This window comes from Natrix helvetica, assembly GCF_964273705.1.
Source record: "Natrix helvetica genome assembly, chromosome: 1".
Classification (NCBI taxonomy): domain Eukaryota; kingdom Metazoa; phylum Chordata; class Lepidosauria; order Squamata; family Natricidae; genus Natrix; species Natrix helvetica.
In genome coordinates this window covers 360,413,693-360,439,686 of record NC_138548.1, presented here as the reverse complement: position 1 = coordinate 360,439,686, position 25,994 = coordinate 360,413,693, and the positions used below count along the sequence as shown (strand labels likewise).

The following is a 25,994-nucleotide window of genomic DNA, read 5'->3' as shown; positions in this document are numbered from 1 at the left end:
TTATTAAAGCCGCTGTGAGATAGAAATTGCTGTCATTAATGTTAGTACTAATTGTGACATTTTCATCCCTCTTGGACTGTGGAGCTATCAAGATAACTGTTGTACTGACATTTCAAATGATTCTTGTGTATTTGGGCGTGTTCGTAAATAAATGAGAAAAATCGTTTTCTCTAGTTGATTCATTCAACATCCTCATTGTCAGAATTTTTTCTTTTAGATAAGAAACACCCAAGTTTTTAAAATAAGGAACCTAACGAACTGGGAAATGCCTTTCCAAGTCAGATCACCAATTAGTAGGAGCAGTAAAATTCATTTGAAGTCACTTCAGCCTGCGACGTCATGGACAGCTCCCCGAAGTTGTCTTTGGAGCAATGCAGAAGTAGCCAGCTGTCAACTCGTAAAGCATTCCTGGCCTGCTCTCGAGTTGCCATAGGCAGGAGGTGGGAGAACTGATGGAGCAAATCCGCAGCTACAATCAGAAGCACATTACACGCATATCTTTCTCAAGGCTGTATCTCAGGTTACCAGAGCCAGTTGGAGAGGCGTGTTTTCTACAGCCCGGGAAAGTGAATGTTATTTATGACACACCCTGAGGGGAGGGGGGAAACAGGGTCATAGTTGAGCTGTAAATTATGTGGGGCAGAGCTGACTTCACTCGGATATGTGCGGACATGTTACTCCTAATAAATAACTAGATTTCTTTTGAAACTTGGCTCGAGGCTCATGAGTTAATTAGGGCATCCGTCAGAACCCTGACACCAGATTCTTTTTTCCCCCAATTCCCCACCATCTCCTATCCAGTGACGTGCAGTGAGGTTTATACCTGGTGAGGCAGCAATTTTTTTAAACTTGTGGACTTCAACTCCCAGAATTCCACAGTCAGGCATGCTCAGTTGCGACCTGCCGCCCTCTGCCCTGGGATTCGGCCACGGCACCGCCTGCCAGAGCTGCGCAGAATCCGGGGCGCGCTTGTCAGGCAAGGGCAGCGCAGATGGGGAGCGGACAGAGCGGAAGAAGCCTCTCCCCCCCCCTCGAGTCTAGGGCAGTGAGTCATTCGATAGGAAACTTGCCTCTTGGAAGGAATGACTCGGCTTGGCTCCTGCTTTGTCTCTCCTGCCTCTTCGCTTCTCCGTTCAGTCGTTGGGCGGCAGATCAAAAGCGGGAGCCAAGCTGGGTCATTCCTCCCAAAAGGCAAGTTTCCCATCGAATGACTCGCTGCCCTGATGATGAGAGGTTAGGCTGTGCCTCACTTGCCTCACCTGACTGCACGTCACTGCTCCTATCACTCGGGGGGGGGGGGTTTGCTTTTTAAACTTGGCCACTTTAAGACAGATGGACTTCAATTCTCATGCTGACTGGGGAATTCTGGGAGTTGAAGTCCAGCCTTCTTAAAGCAGCCAAGATTGAAAAGCACTGCCGTAAGGAATCACCCAAGCTTGGCTATTGGCAGCTATCAATGACTCAAGCCACTTTGCTGGATTTCCACATTAGGGGCAGCCCTCTGCTGACCCACTTTACACGGGGAGTAAGATTCAGACTAGACCACTGGGTTTGCTGGGCATAACTGGTTACTCATCCAACCCATTCATCTCCAATCCTCAATTAAGACACCATCGGGTGAATACAAGCCTCTGACTTTTTTAAGCCATCTTGGCGACACGCCAGCCACGAACCCAGCCCCTACCTGCCCCTTTGGACCCGAATTCCCTTCTTCCTTCCAAAACCTTTCAGTAACACCAATCCTCCCTCCAGATGGGTTAAAAAGATGTGAAGTTGAAAGATGCCAAGAGAGGAAGGGAAAACAGGAGGTTGGGGAGAGAGATGTCTCGTGTGAATGGACTCAGAGAATTACTCCGGGGAAGGACAGCGGGGATGCAATAGGGAAGTTCCTGCTGGCTGCGAGGCTTGAGGTTCAGGATATGCGGATATGCCAGCAGGGAAAAGTCTATGGAGATTCTCAGTCATCCAAGGTCATGGTGATCCCAAAGATGCTTTATCAAGAGGCAACTGGACTTTCTTGTTTGTTTCTTTGAAGACGTTTTGCTTCTCACCTAAGAAGCTTCTTCAGCTCTGACTGGATGTCACAAAGGTGCTGAAAAAAGGAGGCAACGGGACTTTCCTGTTTTTCTTTTTGAAGACATTTCGCTTCTCACCTAAGAAGCGTCTTCAAAGAGAAAAATAAGAAAGTCCAGAAAAAGTACCTTTGGGACAACCATAAACTGGATGACTAAGAATCTCTACAGACCTCTGACTGGATGGTGGGGAATGGAAGGATTTATACTTCTTGCAGGTAGCTGGTCCTTCCATTCCCTACTGTCCAGTCAGAGCTGAACAAGCTTCTTGCATGAGAATCGAAACATCTTCAAAGAAAAACTAGAAAGTTCAGTTGCCTCTTGGAAAAAAGCACTTCTGGGACAGCAGGCAAAAGGAAAGGTGAGGGCACAAGGATAGAAGCTCCAAGCAAGGGAGGAGGAGGAGGAGGAGGAAAGGTGAGGTCAGCCCAAACCAGACAAGACACAACTCCCCATTCAGGTCTGGAAATGAGGGGGGCACAATGCCACAAATTGGGTTTATTGGGAGCTATTCAGTCAGGGCTGAAGAAGCTTTTGGGATGAGAAGCGAAACATCTTCAAAGAAAAAACCCACACTTCTAAAGCATCTTTGGGATGTTGGGAGCTTGCAAGCAGAATACCAGAATTTGGATAAAAGCCGGGGGTGGTTATTTTCCAATGTTTCTTAGCCAGAAAGGGTGCTTGGGAAGGACTCTCAGTGAATGAAAATGACAGATCCAATCCAGATATCTGGCTGACTGTAACAATAACCCCAGAATCAGGATTTTTCTGCACGGAGGAAAAATACGACCCCACCTGCCTTTCAAGGTCCTCAGCGAACTTCCTCCAAATGGGTGCTCTGCAGGCATGTCAGGTTTGCACTTCCCATCAGCCCCAAGGCTGAGCTGCAGGGTTGGATTGATGGGACTTGTAGTCCAAAACTATGCAGGATGAGAGGGTTGGAATCTTGGAATCCCAGACATTGAAACCATAGATGGTGCCAGGTGCAAAAGAGTTGCAGTCCACACATCTTAGTTAACCAAGATTGAAAAGCCATCAAGCAATCAGAATAGAGCTGGAAGGGACCTTGGAGGTGCTGGAAGAAATGCCTATCTGGGTTCAGTTCCAAGTGGGGAGAAAGACACTGGAAACATGGAGACTGTTTGGAAAGATGGCTTAATGGTAGACAGGACCACATGCCTTGGAGCTCCTGGGTGAAAAGGGAAGAGATGCTGAGAGTCCCTGGATTTTATGCCCTCTCTGGGCTTTGAACTTCCTGGGGCACAGAAAAAGTATCCTGATTGGTTACTGTCAGAGGTCACAGATAAGTTTGTAGTGTTGGAAGAAATGTCCTTCTGGGTTCAGTTTCCAAGTGGGAAAAAAGACACTGGAGACATGGATGCTGTTTGGAAAGATGGTTTAATGGTGGACAGGATCACATGGTTTGAGGTCCTGAACAGAAAAGGGGGATCACATGCTTCCAGATGTTGGGAGGAGGAGGAGGAAGAGGAGGAGGAGGAGGAGGAGGAGGAGGAGGAGGAGGAGGAGGAGGAGGAGAAGAAGAAGAAGAAGAAGAAGAAGAAGAAGAAGAAGAAGAAGAAGAAGAAGAAGAAGAAGAAGAAGAAGAAGAAGGAGAGAGGGAGGGAGGGAGGGAGGGAGGGAGGGAGGGAGGGAGGGAGGGAGGGAGGGAGAGAGAGAGATGCTGAAAGTTCCTGGTTTTATGCCCTCTCGATCTTGAGCTTGTATTCTGATTGGTTGTCAGACCACCATGGGACCATGCAGGGGCAACTCTCTAGGCTGTGTTTTGAGTCCAAGTTTGGTTGAGCCTTGCTTCTTCTCAGGGGCCCTGTGGTGAGATGGGTAAAGGGCTAATACTGTCATGCCTTTGACAAAGATGGGGGCTATTAAGAGTGAGTCTGCTTCCTGCCTAAAAACATTTTCTCCGTTTTTGATCCAGGGAAATATAATATTCTGCCTTTTCAATATTTCCCAGGATATTTCATTTTTCTAGGAGAAGGTTGGGTGCTAATTTCCTACAATAGGTTGTCTGTGTGCTAAGTTTGGTGGATGGGGCAATGAAAAGCAGTGAAATGGCTCTGCCTGAAGGGGGTAAATCTTTGTTATGTAGAATAGACTGACCCAAGCCTTAATGGCCCAGTGACAAAGATGGGGGGGGCTATTAAGAGTGAGTCTGTTTCCTGTCTAGAAACATGTTTCTCCATTTCTCATCCAGAGAAATAAAATATATTCTGACTTTTTAATATTTCCTAGGATATTTCATTTTTCTAGTAGAGGGGTGGGTCCTTCAGAGGTCTTCTAGTCCAACCCCCTGTTCAAGCAGGAGACCCTCTACCATTTCAGATTGGTGGCTGTCCAGCCTTTTTTTAAAAAGCCTTCAGTGATGAAGCACCCACAATTTCTGAAGGCAAAGCTGTTCCACTGGTTAATTGTCCTCACTGTTAGACAGCTACTTCTTAATTCCAAGTTGCTTCTCTCCTGGATTAGTTTCCAACCATTGTTTGTCTTCCTTCCGGTGTTTGGGAAAATAGGTTGACCTCCCCTTCTTTGTGGCAACCCCTCAAATACTGGAATATTGCTATCGTGTCCCCCCTAGTCCTTCTTTTGACTAGCCATACTCAATTCCTGCCACAGTTCCTTCATATGTTTTGGTCTCCAGGCCTTTAATCTTCTTAGTTGCTCTTCTCTGCCCTTTCTCCAAAGTCTCAACATATTTTTTGTAATGTGGTGACCAGAACTGGATGCAGTATTCCAGGTGTGGCCTTACTAAGGATTTATAAAGTGGTACTAATACTTCATCATTACATCTCTCATATCTCTATCATCATCTCTCTTTTTCCCCCCCTCCCCATATTTGGTTTGTCAAACATGTACAAGATAGCAGGTATAAGTATGAACATGGACATGAACAAAGGACATGAGTACAAATAAATGGGGGACAGTAGGACAGGGATGGTAGACACCCTGATGCCCTTATGCACACCCCTTTACAGACCTCTTAGGAATGAGGTAAGGTCCACAGTAGACAGTTTAAGGTTGAAGCTGTGGGGGATTTGAGGATGTAACAACGGAGTCAGGTAGAGCATTCCAGGCGTTGACCACTCTGGTGCTGAAGTCGTATTTTCTGCAATCGAGATTAGAGCAGTTAACCTTGAGTTTGTTATCTATTGTTTGCCCGTGTATTAGAAACAACCTACATCTAAATACTAGTAAGACAAAGGAGATGGTGCTAGATTTCCGGAAGCACAGAGAGTTGCCTGCCCCACTGTATATTGAGGGGGGCTGTGTGGAGAGGGTTTCCTCTTTTAAATTCTTGGTAGTCAAGATCTCACCTGGAAAAACAACACGTCTCTGGTGATTGGAAAGGCCCAACAGAGACTTCATTTCCTTAAGAGTCCTGCGAAAAAATCAGGTGGAACAACGGCCGATGACCTCTTTCTATCGGTCCACCATAGAAAGTGTCCTCACATATTGCATTACAGTATGGTATGCTGGTTTAACAGCTGCGGACAGGAAGGCCCTACAGAGAGTGATCAATTCGGCACAAGAAACCATTGGTTGCCCTCTGACACCACTGGATGACATCGCCAGATCTCACTGCTTTAGCAGAGTAAGGAAGATACTCGGAGATGATTCACACCCTGGTCAGTGTCTCTTTGCACTTCTACTATCAGGCAGAAGACATCAAAGCATAGCCAGCCCAACAAACAGGTGTGAAGATAGTTTCTATCCTTGGGCGACTTTTAAATACAACCACAATCACTCCATGCACACGCTAGGTTTTTCTTTTTCTTTTTCTTTCTTTTTTCGTTTCTGTTATAATTTTGCACCAGTGAGGTTAAAACCAATTTCGTTGTATTTAAGTATGACGACAATAAATATTATACTTATTATTGAGGTGGAAGCTGAAGTAGTCATTGTCAGGTAGGACGTTGTAGCAGACAATTTTGTGTAATGTGACCTAGGCGACGTAATTCAAGGTTGTCCAAGGCCAAAAATTTCAAGCCTGGTGGCATAAGAGACTCTATTGTGAGCAGAGGAGCGGAGGACTCTTCCCGTGGAACACCTCTCAATTGTATTAATTGCATTAATACAATTGTATTAATCTCATCTTATATCATCATATCTCCGCATCCACCTGCGTAAATGTCCACGCTTTCCTCTCTCCCCACTCTTCTTCCCTCCCCCTCTTTCTCCCCCAGCCCAAATCTGCCTCTTGGCTTTTGAAGGGTTACAGGAATGGTGGGAAGGGGATTCCTAGAGAAGAAGGAAGGAAGGAAAGAAAGAGGGAGGGAGGGAGGGAAAGTTTGGGGAAGGGAGGGGGGCCCTCCACGACCAAGCCACCTCCCCATCCGGACTGGCGAGCCTATCCTTCGCAGCAGCGCCGGACGGGGAGGTGGTGGAGGGAGAGAGGGATCCAAGCGAAGAAGGACGAATCGGATGCGAAAAGGGTGGGGCGAGGTGGGAGCCGGCCTGGGGGCTGAGTTTGGGTTTGGGGTCCACCCGCCCACCTGCTCAGCGTCTCCCCGGGCCTTTGTTTCCCCATCCGAAGGGCGGGGGCCCCCCGGTAAGTCCGGATCTTCAGCTTTGCCTTTGGGGGGGATGGGGAGAGTTGGGGGGGTGGATAGATCGATCTGCGAAGCAGGGCGGAGGGGAAGCCAGGCGCGGTCCAGCTGCGCTTGGAGAGACAATGCATGGAGGCCTTTTGAGTGCGGGGTGTCGGAGGGGGAGAAGGGAAAACAGCAGGTGAGAAGAATCAAGCCTCCCACCCCCACCCCGCCCGGGACCCCCCAAATCTCTGCCCCCTTTGCATGCGATTTCTCCCTCCGGGGTTATTTCGGCACGCCTACAGCTGTTTTCCGAGCCTTCCCAGCCTCCGATCCCTTTTGAGACGGAAAAGGGGGAACCGGCGGAGCCCCGAAGGGAGGCGTAGCGTTTTACCCCGGTGCCAGAGAGCGCTGGGTGGAGGGAGCCGGTTTTAAACAAGGTTGAATTGGGGAAAAAGTTACACGTCTTCGGCTTTGGTCTGTGCTTATTCATTGGGAGGGGGATGTTTTTTGGGGGGAGGGGTACGTAAGACCCCTGTTGGAAGAAATTTCCTCCTTCTGGGTTCAGTGCCAGGTGGGGGGAAAAGAGACTGGAAATATGGAGAGTGCTTGGAAAGGTGATTTTAATGGTGGACAGGACCATATGGCTTGAGATCGTGAACAGAAAACTGGGTCACATGCTTCCAGATGTTGGGTGAAGAAGAGAAGAGGGAGAAAGGCTGAAAGTTCCTGGCTTTATACTCTGTTTGGCCCCAACTCTCTGTTTCCTATTCCTGTGTAAGAAATGTATTCTGATTGGCTGTCAGACTCCCATGGGGCCATGCAGGGACAACTTTGTCGGCTGTGTTTTGAGTCCAAGTTTGGTTGAACATTGCTTCTTCCCAGGTGTCCTGTGGTGAGTTTCTGTAGAAGGCTAATCCTACCATTGTTATGTAGACTAGCTCAGGCTTTATTTTAATGGCCCATTGACCAAGGTGGGGGCTGTTAAGAGTGAGTCTCTTTCCTGCCTAAAAACATGTTTCTCCATTTCTTATCCAGGGAAATATAATATTCTGCCTTTTCAATATTTCCTAGGGATATTTCATTCTTCTAGGAGAGGGGTGGGTGCTAAATTCTTACACCCCCTCCTCTATTTTTCTCCATAGCGGTAACAATCCTGGGAGGCAGAAAAACTGGCCTTATTAAAGAGTTAAAACTGTCTCAGCCGTAGCCACTTTTAAGATGGGTGGACTTCAACTCCCAGAATTCCCCAGTTCTTACAGATTAACAACCCAAAACCCACTTATTTATCCAACAGAACAATTTAACCTGAATAATGAGGTTTTATCTTAGAAAAAACAGCTCATACAGATTAACAGAGTTGGAAGGGAACTTATAGGTCATCTAGTCCAACCCCCCCCCCCCAAGCAGGAGACAAGGGTCATAAGTGTGAAAAATGATCATAAGTCACTTTTTTCAGAGCTGTTATAACAGTCAGTGAATGAACTGTTGTAAGTCGAGGACTATAATAAAATAACATTTCCTGAAGTGAAATCTCTCCATGTTTATCAAAACGTAGATTTCTTTATTCGTAGGGGTGGGGGGCCAGGGGGTTGTCGGAGGGGGGGAAGGGATTCCTTTATCCATAAGAGTTCCTCTCTTCCCCAATCTCCAATCCAGATCATTCCCCCCCAAAACCAAAGGCTCCCCACACTGGAGAATCTTATTCCCCAAGTCCTATTATAGGTAATCTTCGCCTTAACGACCACAATTGAGCCCAACATTTATGTTGCTAAGAAAGATGTTGACTAAGGGAGCTTTGCCCCATTTTGCAACCTTTCTCGCCACATTTGGTAGTTCCCCAGTGCTCCAGGATCATTGAAAAATTTTGTTCTGAGATCACATCTACCAATTCCTTCAAAACCTTGGAATGTAATCCGTCTGCTGCTGGTGATTTGAATTCACCTAGAGTGGATAAGTGTTCTCTTACCATTTTCTTGCTTATTTTGATTTGCATTCCTATTCCTCATTTTATAGTATTTTTTTTTGTAGGTTGGACTGTTTTTTTTGCTTTTGAGTAAAAACAGATGCAAAAAAAATGATTTAAGCAGTTCTGCTTTCTCCCTGCTGCTTATCACCTTGCTATTTTCTCACCTTAATGGAGCAATCATTTGCTTGGGATTTTGTTGTTGTTTGTTTGCTTGTTTATATGTTGAAAAGCTTTTCTTTTTTTGGTTATTTTTTACTTTAGTTCATCTTGAGCCTTTGCTTTCCTGATTTCATCTTTGCAGATTCAGGCTTTCTGCTGATATTCTGCCTTAGTCATGTGCCCCTATTTCCACTTTTTATATTTATCCTTTTTGTTTTTTCATTTGTCAAAGACTTCTTTATGCAGCCACACTGGTTTCTTTTGAAGAGCTGTTGTTTTTCTTTTTCATTGGTATTGTGCTAGACTGGGCTTTTATACTCTTACTTTTCAAAGTTTCCAATGCTTCTGAGGTTGTTTTCCCCTTGAGAATTTGTATCTATGTATATAATCCTTCTCAAGCTCTCTCTAATTTAGTGAAATCAGCTCTATTAAAATCCAGACTCTAGTTTGGCTTTGTTCTATTTCTTGTGCTTGCATAATTCCAGTGTTGCATGATCACTCCTGCCACCTGCCAAGATTCCTGTAACTTCAAAACCTTCTACATTTCATCTCGGTTAGTCATAATTAAGTCCAGTGTGTCGGACCCTCTCCCTCCTTTCTCTATTTTTGGGGAGACAAAGTTGTCCCCTAGGTTTGTCGGGAATTTATTTGAAATTTCATTAGGTGCAGAGTTTGTCACCCAGTTGATGTCGGGGTAGTTAAAATCCCCCATTACTATTGTGGTGTGCTTCCTACATACCTTAGTTAACTGACTAGCAAAAAAATCCATCTATTTCCTCTGTTTGGTTGGTGACCTGTAATACACACCTATAGCTCTGTCATACTTTTTTTCCTCTTGTATTGACCCAAATGCATTCAAAGTGCTTTGCACCATTGCTCTAATCTATATCTATAGAGATGCAGTTCTTACATATAGCGCAGCTCTACCACCTCTTATTAGGTCTGTTTCTTTTAAACAATTTAAATCCTTCTAGCTGTGTATTCCATTCATGGGTTTCATCCCACCAAGTTTACCTAATGGCAACAATATCGTATCTGTCCTCATGTACTTCGATTTCCAGTTCACCCTGTTTATTCCTCATACTTTGTGCATCGGTGTGTAGACATTTGAGTCCTCTTTGACTGAACATGTGCTTGTTTTCTACATACGGTAATCGGTTTTATGTCTGAAACCCCCTTCTTCCTTACCGCCTATTTTGTACATACCCGTGTTTCCCCGAAAGTAAGACCCTATCTTATTTTTTTTGCCACAAAAAATGCACCAGGTCTTATTTTGGGGGGATGCCATATTTTCCAGAGAATAAGACACACTGGAGTATAAGACTCACCCAGGTTTTGAAGAGGCAATTTTTTTAAAAAAAGTAGGTAGGTAGATAGAGGGATAGAGAGGGAGAGAAAGAGAGAGAAATACAGTAGGTAGGTAGGGAGCGAGAGTGTGTAGTTAGGAAGGGAGGTAGATAAAGGGAGAGAGAGAGAGAGAGAGAGAGAGAGAGAGAGAGAGAGAGATAGTAGGTAGGTAGGGAGAGAGAGTGTAGGTAGGTAGAGGATAGAGAGAGAAATACAGTAGGTAGGTAGGGAGAGAGAGTGTAGATAGGTAGGGAGAGGGAGAGAGAGAGAGAGAAATACAGTAGATAGGTAGGGAGAGAGAGAGAGTAGGTAGGTTGGTAGGTAGAGGGATAGAGAGAGAAAAATAGAAATACAGTAGATAGGTAGGGGGAGAGAGAGAGAGTAGGTAGGTAGGTATATAGGTAGATAGAGGGGGAGAGAGAGAGAGAAATACAGTAGGGAGGGAGGGAGAGTAGGTAGGTAGGTAGATGTTTCCAGGTGTATTTATCCATGTGCTGGAGAAGGAAATAGCTGACAACCTGTAGCACCTAAAACTTTGTTTCTGCTGGCACAGCACTTGACCAATGTAATTCTCATCAACCACACTAACTAAACAGCTTTCCGAAAGGGGGAAAAATGTTTTTGCACTCTGCAAACCTCCCCAAATGGCCCGTTTTTCACAAAAACGGCCCTTTTTTTTTTGTCAAACAAATTGCATGCATAGCCTTATGGAGGCTTATAGAGTGCTACTGGGGGTTTGGGGTGGCAAAAAAAATGCCCCGTTTTTCACTCATTCCTGCCTTCCCCAGCCCCCAGGAGATCTCCGAAAGCCTCCATAAGGCTATGCACGGCCATTTTGGTGAAGGGGACGGGGCTTCAGGAGGCAAAAAAATGCTGTATTCGGTGTATAAGACGCACCCAGACTTTCAGCCTCTTTTTAGAGGGAAAAAGGTGCATCTTATACTCAGAAAAATACGGTATGTCATCCACTGATTCATCTCAATTGTATGTGTCCCACCCCACCCTCCTTTTTTTTTTGCTATCAGAGGACTTCAGGAACTTCTTCATCCAGTAAGGTCCACAAGGCTTTCCTGAAGGCCTCTGCAGCCGATAACAAGAGCTCCAGATTGATCTGGAGCTCTCGTTATCGGCTGCAGAGGCCTTCAGGAAAGCCTTGCCAGCAGAAGAAATGGGCCAAGGTGTGCGAGGCCTGGCTGCAACTATCCAAAGGTAGGTAGTAGGGCAGTTCTAATCCCTCACCATCCCCACCCTAGCTTAATTTCTACCCATCACCCTAGAGTGGGCGGGGTCTTAATTAGGGCTTATTCGCTCAGGCAGGTCCTGTGAACGCAGCAGCCGTCTTTTGCTAACTTGGCTTTAAGGTTTTTATTCGCCGCATGTGAATCAGGTCTCGCTTTTTTGCTTGTCTGCAGGCAGAAGAGCTGGGAAAAAGCTGCATAGCAGTGTCCTCTGTCACAAGGCTCCGTCCAAGCCCTTTGGGGGCTCAGCAGGACTTGGCACCCCTGCTGTTCGGCCCAGTCTTTGTCGGGAAGAGAAGGCATTGAACAATGCCGTCGGAAATGATCTTGCAGGACAGGCCAAATATGGCCGAGCGGGATCACAGATCGGAGAAGAAATCCGGGAAGAAGAAGGTCTGCCCAGTGGCCAAAACAAATTATCATCTCCGGGGTTCAAGCAGTGGAGAACCTGGGGTGCAGAAGGTCGTGCCCAGTTCTGATGTCCGGCGAGAACAATTCCGGCAGTTCGCCTATCAGGATGCGAAGGGTCCCCGAGAGGTTTGCAGCCAACTCCACGATCTTTGCCACCAGTGGCTGAAGCCGGAGATGCACTCCAAGGCTGAGATGCTGGATCTGGTGATCCTCGAGCAGTTCCTGGCCGTCCTGCCCCCAGAGATAAAGAACTGGGTGCGGGAATGTAAGGCGGAGACCAGCTCCCAGGCGGTGGCCTTGGCCGAAGGCTTCCTGCTGAGCCAGGCGGAGGAGAAAAGGCAGCAGGTGAGAGCAGGGCTTTGATTGAGCATCTCTTGACTGCTTTCTGCTCACTGCATTTTGGAATGGGATGGAATGGAAGGTGGCTGCTCCAATACTGGAAGTTTTTAAGAAGAGATTGGATAACCATTTGTCTACAATGGTAGAGCAGGCAGTTGGATTCGAAGACCTCCAAGGTCCATTCCATTCCACAACTTCTGGAGGCAAGTTGTTCCACTAATTAATTGTTCTCACTGCCAAGAAATTTCTCTTTCATTATGTTGCTTCTCTCCTTGATTGCTTTCCATCCATTGCTTCTTCTCCTGCCCTCAGCTGTTTTGGAGAATAGTTTGACTCCTTCTTCTTTGTGGCAGCCCCTGAGATATTGGAACACTGCTATCATGTCACCCCAGTCCTTCTTTTCATCAAACTAGACATACACAATCTCAGCAACCATTCTTTATATGTTTTAGCCTCCAGTCCCCTAATCTTCTTTGCTATACAGGTAGTCCTCGACTTACAACTGCAACTGAGCCCTAAATCTCTTGTTGCTAAGCAAGACAGTTGTTAAGTGAATATTTCCACAATTTACAAACTTTCTTGCCATAGTTGTTAGGTGAATCATTGCGTTTGTTAAGTTACCATATTTTTCGGAGTATAAGATGCACCTTTTCCCCCCCTAAAAGAGGGTGAAAATTTGGGTGTCTCTTATGCATTGAATATAGCCCCACCCACCAACGGGCCCCAACCCTTTGGCCTCTGCCTCCCAACAATTTACCTCTTTGCAGCAAACGGGGGCTTGCGGAGGCTTCAATAAGCTATAACAATCCCTGCAGCCTGTAACAGCTGATGATCGGGAGAAATTGAAAGTGAAATTTGCTGTTTGCGCCACTTGGCAAATTGCTGGGAGGCAGATTTTTTTTTCTTGTGTTAATCAGGCTGTGTGCTGCAAGGAGGTAAGTCAACAACTATAAATGCCTCTAGAATGTTCAAATTATTAGACTTATTTTTAAAAGACTGTTTTATTATTATTCTTCTAGAAAACTTAACAAAATGAAGAAGACTTTTAAAATAAATGCTTCATCTGAAGAGTCCCAGTGCTATTGTTTTAAAAAGTGCTATTCGTTTAAATAGCAGAGAATAATTATACTTCCAGAAAGCACATCAATTTTAGCAGCATCTGTACAAGTATAGTCTGAAATATAACACTACAAACAGTGTATATTGTCTGTACTGTTTGTTGCAAGGAGGCAAATTGCTGAGAGGCAGGGCCAGATATTTTCCCCTTGTTTTCCTCCCCAAAATCTAGGTGCGTCTTATACTTCGGAGCATCTTATACTCTGAAAAATACAGTACTAACATGGCTGCTAAGTAAATCCCTGTTGACTTTGCTTGTCAGAAGGTCACAAAAAAGGATCATGTGACCCCAGGACACTTCAGCCGCCATAAATATGAACCAGTTGCCAAGCATCTGAATTTTGATCACAGGACAACAGGGATGTTACAGCGGTCGTAAGTGTGAAAAATGGTTATGTCACTTTTTTCAGAGCCGTTATAACTTTGAACAGTCACTAAATGAACTGTTGTAAGTCAAGGACTATAACAGAATAACAAACTTGGAAGAGACCCTGTAGGTCATCTAGTCCAACCCCTCTGCCCAAGCAGGAGGCCCTACACCATTTGACAGATGGCAGTCCAATCTCTCCTTGAAAGCCTCCAGTGATAAAGCTCCCACAACTTCTGTTCAAGGCAACTTCTGTTCCGTTGGTTGATTGTTTTCACTTGTCAGAATTTTTTTTCCTTATTTCTTGGTTGAATCTCTCCTTGTTCAGTTTCCATCCATTATTCCTACTACCTGTATTTCTTTTCTCGTCTTTCTCTTTGCTCTTTGGGATTGTTTTCTTTTTTCCTTTGAAGGACCGAGTTGTGACAGAACCCACCAACTTTCCCAGAGTAGGGAAAAAAACACAAGGGCCTCATCCAAAGCCACCCGTAAGGCGGATCAAGCAAGAAGTAGACAAAATTGCCATTCCATTAGGTAAGTGCTTGGAGGCTATTTTCTAGCTTTGCCATTTGCTTGTAAGTGTAACTAAAATTATACTAACCGCTTTTCTTTTTTCCACGTTTTATTTATATAACATCCAATTTTAATCAAACAGTGTGTGTTCTGGGTACAATTATGCTTAAATAATCATATTATACATCTTTGTTATAGTGCCTCACCATATTAATAATATAATAACATTAATATTTAACATTTGAGATCATCTTCTTTAACAACTCTCCTCTTTACCATTTCCTCCAATGGTATGTCCTCCTTTATAACTTCTGTTATTTAGCCATTGATAAAATATGTCCCATATCAAAAAGTATTCAGTTTCTTCTTTATCCTTAATAACAAGTGTTAATCTATCCATTTCTGTGCAGCCTAATATTTTCTTAACCACATTCCCCTCAGATGGGATCTCATCATCTTTCCATTGTTGCACAAATACAAGTCTAGTTGCAGTTAAGATATGCAGGATCAAGTATGTGGTCTTTTTATCATATATTTCAGGTAGAATGCTCAACAAAAATATCTCTGGTTTCAAATCTATATGTTGTTTTATCATTTTTTTCCAGCCATGTATGTATATTCATTCAATATTTTCTTGCTTCTGGGCATGTCCATCACATATGATAGTATGAACCAGAAGCTTGCTTACACTTCCAACATTTCGCCGATCTACCGTATTTTTCGGAATAGAAGACCCACCTTTTTCCTTCAAAAAAGAGGCTGAAAATCTGGGTGCGTCTTATATACTGAATACAGCATTTTTGGCCTCCCGAAACCCTGCCCCTTCAGCAAAATGGCTGTGCATAGCCCTTAAGAGGCTTTCAGAGTGCTCCTGGAGTCTGGGGAGGGCAGAAATGAGTGAAAAAATGGGCTGTTTTTTGCTCAATTTTGCCCCAGCCCCCAGGAGCAGTCTATAAGCCTCCTGAAGACTATGCATGCCCTTTTTTTGACAAAAAATGAGCCCGTTTTTGTGAAAAACGGGCCATTTTTTGCTCATTTTGGGGGGGGCACCCCCCAGGAGCATTCTACAAGCCTCCTAAAGGCTATTCGTGCCCTTTGGGAGGGGGGAAACGGGGCCATTTTTGCAAAAAACAGACCGTTTTTGGGAGATCTACAGAGTGCAAAAACATTTTTTTTAATTTTCCTCTTCAAAATCTTGGTGCGTCTTATATTCCAGTGCATCTTATACTCCAAAAAATACAGTATCTTTAAACATTTTTGCCAATCTTGCCAGTGCAAAATGCCATCTATAAAACATTTTATACAGATTTTCCTTATGTGTAAGGTATACCAACCGCTTTTCAGTTCTGAACCAATGCAAACGTAAATCTGGATTAGACATCTATTTGAAATTAGCGGCATATTTTTTTCTCCCCAAAAGGCTGTCATGATAAGATAGTCAGAATTTTAAAAAGCTCTCAAGGCAAATGCAGAATCCAGACAGAAAACATGGGTGGCAAGGAATTAAATGTCTTTTATTGGGCTGGTTTACATTCATGTGTTTCAAGCTTGATAACTTTATTAGGAGTGGACTTCAACTCCCAGAATTCCCCAGCCAGCATGGAATGATGAGTAATGAATCCAGAATTCTGACTGGGAAACATGGGAGTTGAAGTTCACGCCTCAGAAAGTTGCCAACATTGAAAAACACTATACAAAGTCCACCTTTTTTCAAGAAGCAGCTGGACTTTTTGGTTTTTCTTTTGAAGACATTTCACTTCTCATCCAAGAAGCTTCTTCAGCTCTCTTTCTTCAGAGCTGAAGAAGCTTCTTGGATGAGAAGTGAAATGTCTTCAAAAGAAAAACCAAAAAGTCCAGTTGCCTCTTGAAAAAAAGAATCTTTAGGACAACCATGGTCTGGATGACCGAAAATCTCCATAGACATTTAAATATAGATATTCTTCAACTTACAAAAGTTCACCTTTTGTAAGTTGAGGAATATCTCATATGAAATGTCACTGAAAAAAATGATTTATGAGCATTTTTCACACTTAGGATCACTTCCCCATGATCCCGTGATCAAAATTTGACCTATTGGCAACTGGCCTATGTTGGTTGTGGTGTCCCAGGGTCATGGTTCTGATAAGCAAAGTCCATGGGAAAGCCAGATTCACTTAACAACTGTGTTATTAGCTTAAGTCCTGGAGCAATTCACTTAACAACCGTAACAAGAAAGGTAAGCTAAAATTCACTTAACAGCTGTCTCACTTAGGAAAAGAAATGCTGGGGTCAGTTGTGGTCATAAGTCACAGTCTATATGTGAAATGTATTTGATACATATACAGTCTGTGTGTAATTTAAATCTCTGCAAGGTTTTCATCTTTAAACACCTCAAAACAAAATGAATTCAGGTTTTTTAAAGAAGTTTGCCCAATTACAGAACCGTTGCAGAACTCTGGATTCACATTATTGTACTGTGTTTCCCCCAAAATAAGACAGGGTCTTACTTTCTTTTGACCCCCGGAATAAGCGCTTGGCCTTATTTTCAGGCAGGTCTTATTATTTTTGAGGTGCAGGAGGAGGTGAGCACGCAATATTTTTGGGGAGGGCTTATTTTCGGGAGAGGGCTTATTTTAGCACCTGCACTCAAAAGCCCGATTGGCTTATTATCCGGGGAGGTCTTATTTTCAGGGAAACAGGGTAGGAGGAAGCAGTGGGGGAGAGAAGGGGCTGGACTAGAGGTGGGAAGAACCCACTTCTAGTCCTCCTAAGCTGCAGAAGCTCCCTTGGGAACCTAAAACTCTCAGAACCTCAGGGTGGGATATCGGCGAAGGGACTGTACCAGGAGTGAGGAAATCAGATTTTAGACACTCCTCGGGCACAGAAGCTCTGTGGTGAAAACTGGAGTGGTTCCTCTTGCTCCTCCCAGCCCCATTCCCAAACGTATTGCAGGAAAGGAAAGGAAGAAGCATTTTTGGCCCCCATCTTTCTCAAAAGGGCATGAGGGTTAGTGAAAAACAGTAGGTGGGCTTTTACTGACACTTCTCTGCCTTCATTGTGGAACTTGAGTGTCAAGTTTCGAAGTGTACTTGGGCTGCTTTCACTTTTACTGCTTCACAGCTTGCCAACAGACCAGGGGGAAGGGAGGGAGAGATTAGAATGTGCATTCCAGACGATAACAAGGAAGTGTCTCATGGGAACCAAGGACGTTTCAGCAGGTGTCTGCCAGAGTTGTGGAGGTTTTCCCATAACAACACCTGATCACCTAATCGGACAATATGACCTTAGGATTCTATGCTTTACAGTATTTTTCGGAGCACCTTTTCCCCCCCAAAAAGAGAGTGAAAATCTGGATGCATCTTATACACTGAATACAGCATTTTCGGCTTCCTGAAACCCTGCCTCCTTCACAAAAACGGATGCGCAGAAGGTTTGGGAGGCCTGCAAAGTGCTCCTAGAGGTTGGGGAGGGCAAAAGCAAGTGAAAAACAGGCCATTTTTTGCTTGTTTTTGCCCCTCCAGCCCCCCCCCCCCCAGGAGCACTCTACAAGCCTCCTAAAGGCTGTGCATGCCCTTTTGGGGGGGGACAAAAAAATGGGCCGTTTTTTGCTCGTTTCCCCCCCCCCTCCCTAGGAGCACTTTGCAGGCCTCTGAAACTCTCTGCATGCCCCATTTTCCACAAAAAAATTAGGTGTGCAGAGGATTTGGAAGGAGCAAACCCTTTTTTTAAAAATTTACCTGTTCAAAATCTTGGTGCGTCTTATACTCTGAAAAATACGGTAATTATATTGAATTGCCTGGGAGTCAGCCAGAGCTGATTTTGCTTTCATTCTGTGCCAAAAGGCTATACTCAAATAAAGTTTTGCGTTAAGAGATTGGATCGTCTCAACAGTGCTTGCTTGGGTTCCATCAGTCGGAACTTTGACACTGAGTTTGCCTTCCAGATCCCAGAAATCAATTCTTTGCATTTCTCTCTCTCTCTCTCTTCCAGGGAACGAGCCACAGCTGGCCACTGGATGTAGCCCACCTTCTGCACAGCTGGATCAGGTAAGGGAATAATCTCTCAAAGAGATAACTCGGGACTCACCTCCTTGGATTCGAAAGAATTTTTGTGCTGTCAGATACAGGTAGACTTACAGTCATTCAAAATTACGACAGCTCTGAAAAAAACGGCATAACCATTTTTCACCCTTAACAACCACTGCAGCATCTCTGTCAAAATTCAGACACTTAGCGACCGGTTCATATTTATGACTGGGTTGCAGTGTCTCGGGGTCATGGGATCCTCTTTTGCAACAAAGTCCATGGGGAACCCAGATTCACTTAACAACCGTGTTACCAACTTAACAACTGCAGCGATTCATTTAACAACTGCGGCAAGCAAGGTGGGGCAAAATTCACTTAACCACTCTCTTACTTAGACTTACCAGAGTTTTTGGGCTCGATTGTGGTCATAAGTCAAGGACTACCTGTATATCCCTAAAGAACCCTTTACAAGGACCTAGGGGCCTCCTGTTCTGTTCCATTGGATATTCAGGAAAGAAACCCACCCACCCCTTGGACTTCGCTAAGAAATGCGCTGCTTTAATTGTGATAATGTGGCATTTGCTGCCTTTTAGGTGATGCTTGAGGAAGTCTCTGTGACTTTTAGCGAGGAGGAGTGGGAGCTGCTGGATCCAGACCAAAGAGCCCTTCATAGGGATGTGATGGCAGAGAACAGTGGCATCGCCTCCTCTTTGGGTAAGTTTGGTTTGGTTTAGTTAGGTTTAGTTTATTTGGATTTATATGCCGTCCCTTCTCCAAAAGGACTCAGGGCGGCGTACAGCATTAAAAAACACACATCCCGAAAGTTAAAAAAGATTAAATCCTCTTAGAAAAAAGAAAAAGGGCAGGGAACAACACAGTTTGCGAAGGAAAAATAAAATAATTTAAAGAAGCAAATTCCACCCTTTGCAGCAGGGGTCCCCAGCCCCCCGGTCCACATGACCCATTGCTGGGCCGCAGCCTATTTGGAACCAGGCTGCAGAAGTGGTGGACTAGCTTGCAACACTGCATTTGTGAAAATGCCACATGCAAAGCCATCCCCCTCTTCTCCCCTCCCCCCAACACTTCCACTGGTCTCTCAAGCCGGAAAGATTGGAGACTGCTACTTTACAGGAGCTGGTCTTCCGGTTTCTAGCACTCCTGGGCGTGCAAAGACCAGCTGGCCGACGCGCATATGCGTGCTGGAACCCAGAAGAGCAGCTGGCAATGGCACACGTGCCCTGAGAGAGGTAGATAACCATCCGATTTACTTCACTGCAGTGATTCACTTAACAATGAAGAAGAAGAAAAGTTGTAAAGTTAGGCATGACTCACTTAACAATTCTGATCTTAATTATTATCTTAACTCAAAGGTTGTCTATTGAAGTTTGTTAGTCAGTACTATTGTTTTTCTAGATGGATGGATGGATAGATGGATGGATGGATGGATATGAGAGAGATTAGATTGACAGACATGATAGATTAGATTGGTAGGTAGGTAGAGGTAGATGATGGATAGATGGATGGATACAATAGAGAGAGATTATTGACAGACGTGATAGATTAGATTAGATTAGATTGGTAGGTAGGTAGAGCGATAGATAGAGGTAGATGATGGATGGATGGATATGAGAGAGAGAGATATTAGATTGACAGACATGATAGATTAGATTGGTAGGTAGGTAGAGGTAAATGATGGATGGATGGATAGGATAGAAAGAGAGAGATTAGATTGATAGACATGATAGATTAGATTGGTAGAGTGGTAGATAGAGGTAGATGATAGATGGATGATGAGAGAGAGATATTAGATTGACAGACACGATAGATTAGATTAGATTGGTAGATAGGTAGAGGTAGATGATGGATAGATGGATGGATACAATAGAGAGAGAGATTAGATTGACAGACATGATAGATGAGATTAGATTAGATTAGAGTGGTAGATAAAGGTAGATAATGGATGATGAGATATATATATATATATTAGATTGACAGACATGATAGATTGGATTAGATTGATAGGTAGGTAGAGGTAGATGATGAATGGATATATATAATAGAGATATTAGATTGACAGACATGATAGATTAGATTAGATTAGATTAGATTGGTAGGTAGGTAGAGGTAGATGATGATGGATGGATGAATGGATGGAATGGAATGTAGAATGCCAGACTTCATTTTATAATTTACCAAAAATCTTTTTGTTTTTTCCTCCTGCCAGGAAGTGACTGGCCTGAGAGTGAAAACAGAGAAATCCATGAGATATTGTTTGGGAAAATTGGAAGCGAAGAGGAGGACAAGCAGAGACCAGACACCGAAGCCGGCAGAGTGAAGGATGAATCTCCGGGTTCTTACAACACCGAATTCTACGAGCTTCCGGTCCGCGAAAAAATAGAAGACGGGATCGAATGGAGCCAATGCCTTCTGTGCGGCAAAGCCTTCGACTGCCAGTCGAGCCTGATTGCTCACTGGGAGAGCCACACCACCAAGAAGCCCTACAAATGCCTGGAGTGTGGGAAGAGCTTCAGCACCAGGCAGTACTTGGGCTGCCACCGGCGGGTCCACACCGGGGAGAAGCCCTTCAAGTGCGCCAAGTGCGGGAAGAGCTTCAGCACCAGGCAATACCTCTCCTGCCACCAGAGAATCCACACCGGGGAGAAGCCCTTTAAGTGTCTGGAGTGCGGGGAGACCTTCTGCTGGGCCAATTCCCTGACCTTGCACCAGATCGTCCACACGGGAGAGAAGCCATTCAAGTGCCTGGTGTGCGGGAAAAGTTTCAGCCGGAGCACCAGCCTTTCTTCCCACCAGAGGATCCACACTGGGGAGAAGCCATACAAATGCTTGGAGTGTGGCAAGAGGTTTATCCACAACACCAGCCTCACTTACCACCGGCAGCACCACACCGGCGTGAAGCCCTACAAGTGTCCCGAGTGCGGCAAGAGGTTCAGCCACAGGACAAGCCTGACCTACCACCAGCGCAGTCACACCGGCGTGAAGCCCCACGGCTGCTTGGAGTGCGGGAAGAACTTCAGTACCCGCCAGTACCTCATCTCCCACCAGAGGATCCACACGGGGGAGAAACCGTACAAGTGCGCCGAGTGCGGCAAGCGCTTCGTCCACAGCACTAGCCTCAGTTACCACCAGCGCCTTCACCGCGGGGAGGAGCCCTTCCAGTGTTCGGATTGTGGGAAAGGTTTCATTACGCGCCAGTGCCTGACTTCGCATCGCCGGATCCATACGGGGGAAGAACCCTTCAAATGCCTGGAGTGCGGGAAGACCTTTCGGAGACGCACGAGCCTTATTTCCCACCAGACCATCCACATGGGAGAGAAGCCGTACAAATGCCTGGAGTGCGGAAAGAGCTTCACGACGAGTAAATACATCCTGTCCCATCAGAGGATCCACACCGGAGAGAAGCCTTACAAATGTCTGGAGTGTGGACAGACCTTCTGCTGGGCTAACTCCCTCACCTTGCACCAGATCACGCACACGGGGGAGAAGCCCTTCAAATGCATGGAGTGCGGGAAGAGTTTCAGCCGAGGCACAAGCCTTACCTCGCACCAGCGGATCCATACCGGCGAGAAGCCGTACAAATGTTTGGTGTGTGGGAAGAACTTTAGCACCAACAGGTACCTGACTTGCCACCAGCGGATCCATATTGTGGATAAAGCTTATAAATGCCTGGTGTGCGGGAAGAGCTTTAGCACCAGCAAATACCTCAGCTGCCATCAAAGAATTCACACCGGGGAGAAGCCATTTAAATGCTTGGAATGTGGAAAGAGCTTCTGCTGGGCGTATTCCCTTACTTTACATCAAAGAATCCATGCAGGTGAAGATGGATTTAAATGCTAGGAGTATGAAAATTACTCTGGTTTGGGAATTTTTTTTTGGAGGGGACAGAAGGATGAAGGAGCCTTTATTGTGGAAGGATTTTGGGGAGGAAAAACTATAGAAATCGTTGTGGAAAGAGGTCTGTGTACAACACGGACTCCATTTCTTTGCATTAGATATGAATTTATTTATATATACATATATGTGATTTTTTTTTTTTTTTGATGTGTTAGCCCATTGTGGTTGTCCAGTGTTTCCGATGGCTTCTTTTGCCAGCCCCTCTTCTCAGAACTGGGAACTGGATTTGAATTCTCAGCTTGTGCTACAACTAAGCGATCGTCGGACCCTTATTTGAATTCTTGGAGCGAGAAAGAAAGAGCATTATTCTGTGCAGTGATCTCGCTTCTCAATGAGGACCAGAGACGCAAGAGGATCTGTAGAAATGCCTGGAGTTTTGCAGAAGTCTTTCAGTTGGAGATAACGATTCAAGGATCCCCTATCGTTAAGCTTTCTAGAAATATGCTACGAATTTAGGAGGAGTGGTGCGGTGGCCTAGAGGTAGAGCTCTCGCCTCTCAGTCGGGAGGCTGTGAGTTCGATCCTAGATAGAGGCAGATATTTCTCTCTCTTGCCACACTGAGAATATATCTGCTGAACAAAACTCCGCAATGGCAACAGGAAGTGCATCCGGCCATTAAACCCTGCTAGTGCCATTCACTTGCCCAGACGCCACCTTTGCAAGGGATTATGGGGTTGTTAAAAGAGAATGATGCTAGGAATTTAGGATTGCTCATCCATAGTATATCAAGATCCCTTGTGGGTTCATATCAAATTGAACGTTTAAAGCTCTATGATTTAAGAATAGCTCATCATCATCAAAGTTGTCTGACCTATTTCTATAAGTATCTTCTGATCCTTGGCCACCAAGTCTCCCTCAGCTTACTAGCCAAAATGCTTGACTCTCCGGTTTTGAGAGTCCTTAAGTACCGCTTCTCAGTGCTTTACAGCCCTCTCTAAGCAGTTTATAGACTCAGCCTATTGTCCCCAATAATCTAGATCCTCATTTTACCGACCTCGGAAGAGTGGAAGGATGGTGAGCTGATGAGAATCGAACTGCTGTCAGCTGGCAGTCAGCAGAAGTAGCCTGCAGTACTGCATTCTAACCACTGCGCCACCACGGCTCAGTACCACCAAGTCTTCCAAACACAGAATTTCAAGAAGACGACACAGCTTCCAGCAAGCAAAATCTGTGTGCAAGAGTCACGTTTACTCTCTTTTTCTGTAGCAAATGCAACTTTCAAGATTGCTGGAGTGGAGGGGGATAATTTTGTGGGTGTTCCCAATTCGTTTTTACTGTATTTTTTAAAAAGAAAATAGAGTTACATCCTGCCTTTGATCCTAGAGCCTCCCTGATGGGGAGCTTATCTCCCCAGCATAATTCGGCAAGGTAAACAGCTCAAAATCAACCATAAGATTTCCACGATGGAAGGTGGATTTGAACTCGGATCTTTCCCTTCTGGTCTAATCCTAAACATTGCTCTATTGTCATAAGAATCCATAGAGGGGAGGAGGAAGTGAGGGGGAGACACCTGTAGCTGTGTCCTAGTGTAAACCTCAGCCCTGGCTTAATTGTGGCATCAGCATGCAACTACCCAACAAACTGGTGTGATGATGTAATTCAAAATCAGCTGGGAGAGGGGGTTGTGCTGGAGGATAGATTTGAACTCTGGTCTCTCCTAAATAATCTGAAACCTAGAATTGCCGGTAAGGCCTTCTTTGGAAGTGATGGCACATTCTCGGACTGATGTTTTGCAATAGGGACCCACAATGCATTGCAACCATTCCAAAATGTGACTGCTAGACCCTGAAAGATTGGCCGTCCCTGGTTTAGCCTCTCTGGATCTAGTTCTTCTCGTTCATTTCCTCTTCCTCCAGGCTGACGTTGAAAACATTTTGGGACTATCATTGCCAAACCAATGACTCAAATAGGCCGAATGGACCATTCCTTTCTGGGGTTTCTCCTGGCTGTGTTTCCCACCCATTGTTCTGACCGAGGCTTCCCAAGAGTATGAAGCAAACTCCCTGTCCGGACAAAAACTCCTTTTATTAATTTACTGTGAATTCTGCTCATTCATATCCAGCAAAGTCTTTCAAGGGAGGATTTACAGTCACAGACCTTATTTGGCTTGGAAAGATGCCAGGGTGATACCTGCAAAACTTGGCAAGGAGTCTCAGAGAATCACGAACCAATTAAGCGAACTAATTGTCTCCTGCAAACTCCCCTCCCCTTTCGCTCCTCTTTTATTTCCTCTGGGAGGGGCCATTCATTCTCCACCTGGGGCCTTACTCCCAAGTCGACCCCTATTCTTTAGCTGTGCCCTTCGTCTGGCAACTGCATGCGCACGCAGGGAACAGGCTCCAGCTGTTCCTCTGCCTCACTGATGTCTGACTCCGAAGGCAGCTGATAACTGGCATACGGCTCTGTCCCTCTCTCTGCCTCCGACACAGAGCCCTCATCAGAGCCTTCCCCAGACTCTGAAGACTGGCCCATCTTCCTCCCCAACCTCCTCACTGTCCGAATCTCCTGCCAGCTCTGCTGGCTGCTGGCGGGCCACAACACCCATCATTCTAGGCTGCCTACTGTGTGGGGATCTCGAACGTAACCTCACAGACAGCTTAGGAGCACTCGCACCTCTTTGAGACTTTGGGGGGGTGTCATGGGTGGATCCAAGCGGCACAGCCTTTTTGGGGGTGGCAGCAAGACAAACCATCTGCCTGAACGGTTGCATCGTTTGAGAAACTGCAAAAGGGGACTTTTTTTTCCTGTGGGTCGCTTCCACATCTCTCAGCAATTTTCCTACAAGGATTCGTTTGAGCCATGCTGCAATGTTGCTCCTCTGGTTTTAACTCTTGATCCATCGTAGAGATGGGCAGAGTGTTCAGAGCACGGATCTACATGGGAAGAACTGCGCCTCTGTCAAAATATAGCGCTATGAGGTGCGTTGATCTGTGCATGTGTGACGGCATATAGTCCAGGGTCGTGGGGGAGGGGGGAGGCTCCTTCACAGAGAGCAATGTCGCTTAGGGACTTTTGATATGCAGGAAGAGGTTGAAGGCGGAGCATCCCCTAGCAGAGAGGTAGGGGCCTATAGCAATAAAAATAGCACTTAGACTTATATAGCGCTTCACAGTGCTTTACGGCCCTCTCTAAGTGCTTTACAGAGTCAGCATATCGCCCCTAACAATCTGGGTCCTCGTTTTACCCACCTCAGAAGGGTGGAAGGCTGAGTCAACCCTGAGCCGGTGAGATTCGAACTGCTGAACTGCAGTCAGCAGAAGTAGCCTGCAGGCAGGGGGTTGGACTAGAAGACCTCCAAGGTCCCTTCCAACTCTACTATTGTATTGTATTGTATTATTGTACTGCATTCTAATCACTGGGCTATCATGGCTCTTATGACTTGGGGAGTTCAACTCCCAGAATTCCTGACCCAGCATGGGTAGCTCAGGAATTCTGGGAGTTGAAGTCCACGAATCATAAGGGTTCCCTGGCAGAGTACATTGAACACCTATGCAGGTAAGTGCCCAAGTCAGGCAAGGTTGATATCCAGCCAAGAAGCCAACATTAACACCACGGGAGGAGTTGCTTCTAATTCGTTTCTTATTGCCCATCTAGAGACTGCCATCTTCCAAGCTATGTTGTCTCTAATGAAGGAGAATATTTGGAGCTCAGGTTTGGCATGAGAAGCTCTTGATGCTCTCTGAGCTTGCTTGTTTTCTTACAGATGTTTTGTTACCCAAACTAGAGCTAGTAAGGAGTGGGGTTTGCTGTCAGTTTATATTCTGGTGCCTTGTCCTGTCGGTGTTGGTGTAGGGCAGTGATGGCGAACCTATGGCACGCGTGTCACAGGTGGCACACAGAGCCATTTATCAGGGCACGCGAGGCGCTGCCCTGTCAGCTGGCCAGCGTGCCTGTGCGCGGTGGCCAGCTGAGTTCACTCTTTTTTAAAGCCATGTTTCGCCCTCCCCAGGCTCCAGAGCCTTTATGGGAGCCTGGGGAGGGCGAAAAGAGCCTCCCCCGTCCC

The 25,994-nt window shown here is 45.5% G+C and overlaps 1 protein-coding gene across 1 annotated transcript; it reads left to right on the top strand.

The window, feature by feature from the left end:
* The first annotated feature begins 11,503 nt into the window (after nucleotides 1-11,503).
* On the top strand, nucleotides 11,504-24,478 carry LOC309397399 (uncharacterized protein). The gene is made up of 6 exons (XM_081963403.1): nucleotides 11,504-12,085; nucleotides 13,976-14,096; nucleotides 18,045-18,100; nucleotides 18,673-18,793; nucleotides 20,304-21,911; nucleotides 22,147-24,478. The coding sequence occupies exons 1-6, from the start codon at nucleotides 11,639-11,641 to the stop codon at nucleotides 22,266-22,268; spliced, it is 2,475 nt and encodes an 824-aa protein (XP_081819529.1). The 5' UTR covers nucleotides 11,504-11,638; the 3' UTR covers nucleotides 22,269-24,478.
* The last annotated feature ends 1,516 nt before the right edge of the window (nucleotides 24,479-25,994 follow it).

Coding starts and splice junctions, on each gene's coding strand:
- LOC309397399 (XM_081963403.1), top strand. CDS start 11,639: ATGCCGTCGGAAATGATCTTGCAGGACAGGCCAAATATGGCCGAGCGG. Junction 12,086..13,975: donor CGGAGGAGAAAAGGCAGCAG/GTGAGAGCAGGG, acceptor TTTCCTTTGAAG/GACCGAGTTGTGACAGAACC. Junction 14,097..18,044: donor CAAAATTGCCATTCCATTAG/GTAAGTGCTTGG, acceptor TCTCTCTTCCAG/GGAACGAGCCACAGCTGGCC.